The sequence below is a fragment of the Scophthalmus maximus genome, chromosome 8 (assembly GCF_022379125.1).
Source record: "Scophthalmus maximus strain ysfricsl-2021 chromosome 8, ASM2237912v1, whole genome shotgun sequence".
NCBI classification, from domain to species: domain Eukaryota; kingdom Metazoa; phylum Chordata; class Actinopteri; order Pleuronectiformes; family Scophthalmidae; genus Scophthalmus; species Scophthalmus maximus.
Genome location: NC_061522.1, coordinates 14,527,610 through 14,538,090, shown reverse-complemented (window position 1 = coordinate 14,538,090; position 10,481 = coordinate 14,527,610). Strand labels below are relative to the sequence as shown.

The 10,481-nt window shown below is 40.1% G+C and overlaps 1 protein-coding gene across 4 annotated transcripts in view; it reads right to left on the bottom strand.

The window, feature by feature from the left end:
* Nucleotides 1–1,030: 1,030 nt before the first annotated feature.
* The window catches only part of evi5l (ecotropic viral integration site 5 like), a 31,273-nt gene continuing 21,822 nt past the window's right edge, over nucleotides 1,031–10,481 (bottom strand). For 3 of the 4 annotated variants that reach the window (XM_047333672.1, XM_035636010.2, XM_047333673.1), the window contains 6 exons: nucleotides 9,722–9,862; nucleotides 9,444–9,623; nucleotides 8,808–8,954; nucleotides 8,288–8,383; nucleotides 8,004–8,099; nucleotides 1,031–5,782 (listed from right to left, as the gene is read on the bottom strand). In XM_047333672.1, coding sequence (XP_047189628.1) covers nucleotides 5,465–5,782; nucleotides 8,004–8,099; nucleotides 8,288–8,383; nucleotides 8,808–8,954; nucleotides 9,444–9,623; nucleotides 9,722–9,862 — 978 coding nt within the window. In that variant the 3' untranslated portion in view covers nucleotides 1,031–5,464. Of the gene's footprint in view, nucleotides 5,783–6,206; nucleotides 6,259–8,003; nucleotides 8,100–8,287; nucleotides 8,384–8,807; nucleotides 8,955–9,443; nucleotides 9,624–9,721; nucleotides 9,863–10,481 lie in introns of all 4 variants that reach the window. The other variant, XM_047333674.1, reaches the window with a different exon arrangement.

Genomic DNA, 10,481 nt, shown 5'->3' with positions numbered 1-10,481 from the left:
CAAATTGAACTCAATGAATGAAATTACACTTCCAATCTCCAATTTACACAATGTACCTGTGGAAATGTAACTTGGCTCCCACATAAATATACATATACATACATAAAGTACTTTACAACCAGATTGAATTCAAATAATACAATTAAAAGAATGAAAACAGACTGAAAATATTAAACTAATCTTTCTTTTGTAATGTTATGTTTCCATTCAAAATGTTGCTATTATTTGGTTTGTTTGTACAATAAATTTTAGAGTGAGCCATATTTGTGCCGTTTAGAATGAGTGGCATATACTGTTATGGTAACGTTACCAATAACTAGCTATTGACTGAGGATAGCGTAACATTTTTGTAGTTCTACAGTTTGCTAACATTAGTGTAAAATGGCATTTTTGATCAACTCAAGTAGTAGTCTACTTGGTCCATCCACCAGATTAATGTTACTGTAGGCCACATGTTCAATCTCAACAACTCATACATTAGCAAGCTCCGTTGAGTTGTCTATTAGCTCGGTTAGCCTTGCATCAGTTGGCAAGACTGTGTCTGAACATTGACTGTATATGGAAATGGAAGTTTGAGGTCCAGAAAAAGAAGCCAATGCGGAAGTGGCTGAAGCCAGTTTTCTCTGGGACGACCAGCAGAGGGCGACTGGCTGCAGAAAAAAACTTTTTGGAGAAAGTCAGTTTCTATAGAAGTTTACTACTCACTTGTTGGCCCTCAGTCAGACTCCCCCAACGCGCTCTTCCAAATATGGTTACTTATGGTTTAAAAAAAACAACAAGCTGTGCTGGCCAAAATGCTAAACTCAAGGCTACTAAATGACAGTTCACAAACCAATGGCAGACTCGTGTCTTACACAGTTACAACTTATCTCTGTTAATTATCTATTGACTAGATTTGTGTGGTGCAACCGGTTTTAATTCGATGCGTAAAGATCGACTCTTCGATCGAAACTTTAAAGCTCACCTTTAAAGCTAACCCTGATTTAGTGCTAAACCTGAGGTAAAGACAACGACACAATCAGGCCTGTGCAAAGGTGCAATGTCAAAGTTTATTTTGTATCATTCATAGGATACAGAACACTGAAATGTTTTTTTCCCCATCATACAGGAATTTATATTATCTTTACTGGCGTTTAATATATTTGACAACAACATCAGCTGAACTGCAAGAGAGAAAGAGGGAGGGTGGACAAGGTTGGACGTCAACCAGCCGTCACATACAGCACGAGTCGGCAAAATCCTTCACCAGACTGACCAGGATGAGGACTGTCTGCACGGAACATTCTTGCTTTTGGTGCTGTGTTGTATTTCGCGCTTTAAATCAGGTTCAACATGATAAGTCTGGACCAACACAATGTGATCATATTTCAATCCACGCAAAATAAACTTTATATTACATGGCTTTTTAGAGAAGGGCTGTAGTAGCTGACTTGTTGATAAACATACATGAAGTCATCTAGTGAAGTGTGTAAATCTACCTACTTTTATGGCACATTATGATGTTTAATCATTATGATCTCACGTAATGCTGTTAGCAGGAGAAAATAAAGTACTGATGGTAATTATTAAAAGGATATAAAAGGATGACAGCTACAGTAGTACCATATTCAAAAGTAATTTACAAACATATCAAAATGTTATGTCACAGTAGGTAGAGTTGTGTTTAGACAGTGGTGAGAACAGAGCACCATCCCTGAACAGCAGCATACAGATGTGTTGACGGACACAAAGTCCTGATCTGGGTGCAGATTAGTTTGAATTTTGGAAAGGACACAGGATTTTGACTGAAATCCCAATGGAAATATCTAAATACATTATTATATTACCATATTCCCCTTAAAACTTCCTTTGTGGTAGATTTGGCAAAACCTGCAGTTAATGGTAATAATACAGGTTCCAAGGATAAATCTAAAACATGCTTTGAATGAATAATTTGTCAAAAATGAGCAATTTGCTTTACAGTGTAGTCAAACAAATAATGGGATCTATTTACCACCTCAATATTTTAATGAAGAAAACAAACAACAACAAATGTCAGCAATAGCCTGGTTTCCATAGCCAAAACAGAATGCAAACAATTCTGTAAATTCTCCACTTAGGTGCCATTCAATCATTAGAGGATGTGATTTAAAAAGCACCAGTCAAACCTCAGTGACAAACAATTTAGAAAATGATGAGTGTTTAATCTGATAAATATGGCATTCATGTTGGCTCCACACAGATCGGATGTTTATGTGTGCCACATTTTTTTTCCATCTCAGTGGAGCTTCATTCATGTACATCATGATTTGTTCAGGTCTATTTCCATCGCTCATTGTCTCATTTTGTGTTTATCAATACACCAGCATTACCAATTCAGTCAAGTGTAACATTTGTCTGTCCCCCTCTTGACTATTCACCGTTGCACATGTTGAAAACCATGCTGCTGTTTTCTGACACCGTGATGCTGAGCACACGAACAAAGGTCGCATTATGTGAAAAGCTTGAAATTATGTCTTCAGCATCAGATCCAGAAAAAAATTGATGAACCATTGTAAATCCTTGGAATCTTTCAAGAGAGAGGCTTATTCCACTCATTACAATTAACACTTCTATATAGGCGATTACAAAGAGTAACTGCATTGATTACCTATTGCTTATTATCAGAAATGGTGTCTGATATAATAAAAACGTGAGGGATTCTAACTTTTAGTGGCCAATTCAGTTAGGACCTAGAGTAAATGGATTTAAGGGCTCAACTCTCATTCTCAACAGAGCTGACAGCAGACATCATTCTGTACATACTAGGAACTCTAAGCAACTGATGTGAACTGATTAGTACTACACATATAATGATATGGTCTGATGATAGATATCCAAACACCGATTCCAGTGTAGATTTCAGTTGCTACACCCACCAATGACCACCAAAAGGCTGTTATTTGCAACAGTATGGGGGCAAACCAACATCCTCTTTAGTTTTTAAATGGCCATTACTGGAAGAACCTATTTCCTTATTTCTAGAAAGATGGCAACAATGCTCTGCTTTGCCATTCCTTCGCTTGTACTGCACCGAAATGCCAGATCTGCGAAGCATAGAGTGAGCCGTCAGAGAATTTACGAGAAAATCTTTAGTCCGAAGAATAATGAAACACAAGTCAGGATGGTTAATCCCAGAATAAAATACACCCCACCATGAATCCATTGATCCACGTCTCAGAGAGTTTTTTTTATCTTTCTCTGTTGTGCAAAAAGCAGATGGCCACCCTGTCTGATAAACAACACACACTAGTCTTCTCACCATGTCTAGTACAAGTCTTGACTGACAGTGATACAGCTTTCATATACTTCATCTATATACTTTTGTTCCTGCCACACTGTATATTTCATATTTCTCCATACATTATACCCCCCGCCCCACAGAGGATATATTAATGTTTGATATGTAAAATATTTCCGACCCACACACTCTCCAGTCATGACAACAGCATTTGTTGTTGCCGTCATTACAATAGGAACTACTCCCTCCACTTTCATTGGCCCGCATGCTGCGATTTTACCTTTAGTCGTCCGAGAGTGATGAGAGCACATGAAGGGGTGATTCCAGCACTGTTACCTGGATCCCTCCTTTTGCTTGTACGGGACTCTGACAATTAAAGGAAAATTCTGACATTTTGGGAACTACAAGTGTTTATATCAACCTCATGCCTGGTTAGATTAGTTTAGCATAAAGACTTGAAACAGGGGGAAACAGCAGGCTCTGTCTACCAGCACCTCTGGAGCTAATTTAGTGATTGGTGATTTGAAAAGCAGAAAAACTAAAGAAATGGGCAGGCCCTGCGGTTTTTCTGGAGGGGCTGCATGTGAGAATGCAAATGTTGCTTTGTATCTTATTCCAGAAAATGTTCCAACCAGCCCCCAAGTGAAATTTCTGGAAAATGTGCAAGTCAGGCAATGTGAGATTAGAGCAGCAAGACTCCTGGCGAGCGAGCGGGTGCTCTACCCAGGAATCTTTTCTGCTATTGTGAACGCATCTGACTCAGGCAATCTCCTGCTGTGTTCTTCATGTGTGCATGGCAATCTCTGGAAAATGTCCGGACACAATTTTCCTGAAATTTTTCCAGAGTTCATGTCTGAAAACAGCTCATCTCTGAGGCGGAAAAGTGAATAAACTTAGTTCCCAAACTGGTCAAACTATAACTCTCACACACACACACACACACACACACACACACAAACACACACACAATGATAGTTATCGGTTTTAAAGGAAACCACATTTCCATCATAGATAAATACTGAGAAGCAGGGAATCATGTGAAACTGCCCAAAATAGTTTAACAAAAACAAAACAACAACAATAGAGAGAACAAAATGGAAGAGGCAAATTTTAAAATCATAGCAGCACATTTTCCACCTCTGAAACACTCAGTGTCACAGTAAACCTGTAATAGTTGGCACAAAGGACGCTGTAGAAAGTTTGGCCTCTGTCGGTATCTCTACGCTCCTAGTTTCATATAGATATATAAAAAATAACAAAAATATCAAAATAAATTACAACATATAAATAATTTTAAAACAAAAGATTTGGCAACATTGGGTATCTTTCTTCCTTCTTTTTGTGGGTCATGGTGAACATTTTTTGACATGAGCTTTCGTATTAACCTGCTTTCCTTCTCGTTAACTGCAAGCCACAGACACAAACCACACGTGTTAGTATGTTTAAGTGTTCATGAATCACCTATGGATGCCATCTTATGACAGTTTGATGTGTACATATTCATACACTTCAGCTTCCTTTCTGACACTCATCAACATTTTTAATTTCCTTCTGTGAATGGATGGCAGAAGTTTTTTTTTCTGAAGGCAGTGAAGATGGATGTGTGTATTTCTAAAGAAAGCCATGAAAAGGGAAAAGAAAAGATTAAAATGTATTTAACTCTGAACCAATGTAAGGAGAGGTATGGAAGGGTAGACAGAGCATACTGTCAAGTGTCTATCATTCAGTTTTCAGGAAAAGGGAGGAGTTCCATCTGTCTACCCATGTTTCAGTCCTCGTCATGGTCACAGAATCAGGTCCCGGTGTTGATCTCAAGCAGCAGGCTGCAGCAGACTAGTTTGTCCAGACTCAGTTTGTTTGTGATTGGATGGATATGGCAGGCAAACAGACAGTTTCTGGCGCAGATACACGTGGGAACAAGAAGATAGGCTTTATATTACCTCACAGACTGGGTACGGACAGTGTGGGAAACAAGGTGGAGGAGGCAGTAACAGGAACGGAGACTACAGGTAGTGACGACCAAAAGAGGTCCAATCAATGCCATTATGTCTGCATCGAGTAAAAGAGGAACACTGGAAAAGTCGAGGAGGAGGAATGGATTGGATATGCCAGTCCCAGTTTACAGAAGCAGCCCAGTCCGGTAGGGGCCCCAGCGTCTCTTTAGGTCAAAGAAATCCAACGGACTCCTCTCAACCCCTCTAGATCTCAGTTTTCCAGCCCCTCTGCACACACCATGCTCCCGTACAGCTGCTGTGGGTCCGGATGTATCCGCATGCGTTCCTCCGCCTCGCTGTCTGTGCTGCCCTCGCTGTCGAGGCGGGCAGATGGGTGACACGAACCGGACATGGCGGGATAGAGGGCATTGGGAGGCAGCGGGCTGGGGAGAAGATCCTCATCTGAGCTCAGGTAGTCCCCCTCTGCAGAGGCGGGGCTGGTCAGGCAGAGATCCTGATAGTTGGTACTTAACCCTCCACCGCTGACGCCGGAGCTGGGGGCCGTCTTATGCCCTCGCAACAGCCTGATCTGAATATGGAGAAGGAGCTTTTAATTCATGGATCCTACAGGTTTTCTCTACATTTCATACTGCTGATATTAGATCCACACGGTGTTGGTCTCCTAATACTTTCTTCTTCTTCCGAACCCAATCTGTGTACTCAGTATCAGGCCCATACAGTACTACTGAAGTACCAAATCTTTAAAGATGGCTCGTAAATGTAGAGCTTGATTTAAAAAAAAAAGATAGAAAAAAGGTCAGACTTTCTGTGTGGCATGGTGGTTTTTATCACAAAATTGTGAATTTTCTGGTAAACTAAATGCATGTATCTGGGATCACGACTTCTTCCATATGGCTTTGCTTTTGTCCAGTTCTTTCAAGACAACTTGACCTGTGACCACAAAAATCTAAATCAGTTAATTTATTATCTGAGGATTTATAATGTTTGTTTACTTCAGGTTGTCTTCAATTCAGTGAACAAGACAGCAAACAAAGATGACCTTTTCTGGAGGGAAAAACACAAAAAGAAGCTTACAGTGACGTAATCTATAGATGTAATTTTTTTCCAGAGAAACATCTGCACAGATGACGATGTCTTGTTTCCATAGAAACTCAACTGTACATCACTTTATCAAAGCAAGTAAAGCAAAAATACACCCCAAGCTCCTCAATGATTTGAAAGTTCACAGTTGAGTTTCAAACATCAACTGAGTTGTGAGAATTTTAGGAAATACTGTATATATTTTCACTATTAAATTAATAAAAATGTAATAAGTAATAGTGAATAGAATGTGTTAAATCTGTTCAATGAACCTTTGCAAAAGCATTTAATGTTTGGTTTGGGGATTTAAAAAAAACCAAACCTGGTTGTTAAAACCCCCCTAGTGAAACCAACTGAACTGAAATAGGGCAATGGTCTTTGCTGCTAAACCAGAGCACTGTGGGTTTCCCACCAGACTGTGGTGTCAGATAAAATAACTAAATTAAAAATAATAATAATAATATTTATTATTATAATAAAATATATTTAAAAAATGTTTCCGTTCCATTGCTCATGACCATCTTTCAGATTACATTGGCCGATCTCGCCTGACGGAACAGAGCAGTTCATTTTCATGCTTTTCGCATGTCGAACTTGCATCTACCACAGTGACTCATGACAAATCTCAGAGGTTTTTGTTTCCCTCCATCAGGCACCCAGGGGAGCTGCAGGATGGGGGAGGGGAGGGGGGACCAGTGGTTAACCAATGGAAATCTTTTGACTGATTCTGACTGCTCTTCAAGCTTTACCAAATTTAAGAACATAGGCCTAGAGGAAACTACTAATTGATATAAAAATATCAGGGAACTGTCAAAATGTTAAATTCAAACGGCGAAATCCATGTCAAACTGAATCACAATAAATAATGTGCTGTAAAAATATGTGAGTATAATCATCCCAGATGCATGTCATGTATCAGCACTGTTAATATGTCTCATAATCATAAGATGATCACTTGAAGCACTGTGCTGAGATTTCTCTGCATGGTTCACTGCCTCCTCATCTGTACTCACGCAAGTTTCACTCTCATTTATAAAACCACTGCTTTAAATAAAAATCGAATGAGGTGGGGAGAGGAGAAGAAAATAGAGGAGGGGAGCGGTAAAAGGCAGGGCAGTGTCATAACACCCCCTCACTTAAAAGTTTAAACTGTTCCCTCATAGTCACGCACTGCTACTCTCTGAATGAACAAACCCTGAGTGTACGTCAGGTGTGAGAACCTTGTGTCTCTAAAACGAGGTTGGAGAGACCTTCCGACAACCGAGAGGTCCTTTCATTTTTTCCAGACCACGACCTGCTGCCGAGTGAATTTAAAACACAGAAATCAGCAAAAACGTGAGATACAACATCTGTAGACTTTTATTCCACACGACAAGCTGAGTGAGCGACTGTGTATAGAAGCCACACGGCTGTTGGTTTACCCTTTGACATAAAAAAACCCCCGGACTGTCACGCACTTATTCTTTTGAAACTAGCTCATCTGTCAGAATTAAAGTTCACTGAGAACCAAATGAGGAGGCCACAGTTGTGGAGCGGTGGTCTCTCATTACAAGAAAGACATTGACACAACTGTGAGTGTGTGTAAGGTGGAAGTGGTGTATGTTGTGAGGCTGCATGTAGATTAACAATAACTTTTTGTGGTGGTTACCAAGGCTGCAGAGTTGTGTGTGTGTGTGTGTGTGTGTGTGTGTGTGTGTGTGTGTTAGAACCTCATTCTTGAGCTCAGCAATCTGGTCCCGGAGCTCGGTGATGTACTGTCTGGAGTCTGAGTGGTTGAGCTGGCCCTGGATCAGCCCTTCCTCCTTCTGAAATCACATTTGACACAAGATAGATAAATGGTCACAGTCACTTTTCTGTACAATCAGTTCATTTTACTGTCAGTTAATTGAAGATTTTTCCATGACTCAGAGACAATGACGAAACAGTTACTGACGTCTGACTGTCATGTCACTGACTATCTTTGGCAAAAAGAGAGATCCATGCAGACACACACCTGTATCTCAAGTTCAGCGATCTTCTGCCTGAGTTCAGCCATGGCCGCCATACTGTCTGCTTCCCTCAGCCGCACTGCCATCACTTCCTCTTTACTCTGTATGTGAGGAAAGAGAGAAAAGAGAGGAAGATGCTTAATAGCAGAACACTGCAGATGACTATGATATGCTGGATATTGGGGATGGATACTGCTGAAGCATCACAAATTGTCTGTCTATATCCTGCTCTGTCTTCCATCTCAGATGCACTGGTCATTGCATCTGTCCTCCTTTGATCCCAATTTACTCTATAGTCAGACTCTAACTATTCCTCATCTATTTTTTTTGAATGGTCCTCTGAAACTCTACTGCTTGTTTGGTCTCATTAATTGCTTCTTTTTACATTTACTTATTACTGTATGCTCATATCTTTCACATTTCACAAAGCTGGACCATGTTGCTCCCTCCGTCAAACCAGCTGATTTCTCATGTTCCATTTCCACCATCTCGCTAACTCCCTTTTCCTCGTCTCTCCTCTCTGACCTTGCAGTCGAACTCGGCCTGCTTCCTCTTCATCTCGTTGAGTTGGGCCTGGAGAGCTTTGTTCTGATTGGCCAACATCTGGAGCCGGTCCTGCATTGCGGAGCGTTCCTGCTCGTGGCGGCCAATCAGCTTGCTGTGGATCTGGTTCTGGAGCGAAGGACGTCAAAGGTGAGAGCGTGAGTAGGGCTCCAACCAAGGTTTCTTCTGATTCATAATTTTAAGTCCAAGATTAAAACAATATTACATTTTCAGTGATACAGTGAAGCTGAAATCATTGAATAAGTTGAAAGACTTGGTATTCATTTTTGATCAAATTTGTGTTTGATTACTCATCTGTTCATTTTTTTTATTGATTCTGATATTTAATGATCATTTAATTAATCACTGTAGCATCACAAAGGGAGAAAAATATATTATTTTCTTGATTGTTATTATTATTTGCTCTGTTATCCTAAAACTGAAGGGATGATCCTCATTTTTTCTTCTTCCTTTCCCTCATATTTATTGGCACTGTTCTAATAAAATATTTCACACAAATTAAACTACACTGACTTTTGCACCTTACATTATATCTGTGTATGTAAGAAAAGAACTTGACTTGTTCGTATACCCTGTATGACTGACAGTGGGTCTGACCTGGCTCTCCTGCTGCAGGGATTTTAGTTTGACCTCTCGGAGCTCGGCCTGGGCCTGGGCCTCCCTCAGTCTGACCGTCATCAGTTTGTCCTGCATTTCATTCATGGCGTTCTTCTTCGGGGATTCCTTCCAGTGGCCACCGCCTCCACCGGTGCTGCTGCCACGGGATGACATATGATGCTGCAGAAACAAGAGTGAACAGTGAGTGGGTGAAATGGCACATGAACACACACACACACACACGCACGCACGCGCAGACAAAGTTATGTGTGTGTTACCTGCCAGCGCTGGTTGAGCTCAGTGACAGTGTCTTGCATCTCCCGGAATGAGCGCAGCGTCTCCAGCTCCCTCAGCTTCATCTGCTTCACCTCCTCCTGCACAGCCGCCAGGTTGTTCTCATCAGGCAGACAACTGCTCCTCTGGATGTGCAAACATTTCATCAATACAGTTCAACACGTTCAAGGCCACGCTGGTGTGACGCTGCAGTGTGATGAACATAACTCATTTTTGTAAAGAAAACTGAATATAAAACCTGACTGACATAGATCTCGGGTGGCCAATGCAGATACCAATATTAGGGAGTAAAAAAAATGGTTGATACATACAGTATATATCAGTATATATAAATATTTAAAAAATAGAAAATGGCAATGATTCCTAATATGTTTTTAGCAAACCCTTATGACAATAAAAAGTAATTGGGGCTTGATATTTCAAAGTTGAACCAAAAACTTTATCATAAATAATAATAAACTAAAAAAAAATAAAAAATTCAACTAAATATATAGAACTTCAATTAAATTTAAAGTAATCTTTTGAATCTTTCCTGCATCGTTTATTCTGTAAAATAAAAGTTTTCATATCGGCAAACAAACCTTGCCACTGATAGGTCTGTGAAAGGCTCATATTGACAGATTTTTATCAGTCAATCGATAAATCACTTGGGCTCTAATACTTTATGCAAACATACAGTCATTTCTTTTCTTTATGATAACAACATAGCACCTTTAAGGATGTATCATACCTTTATTTAGTGTT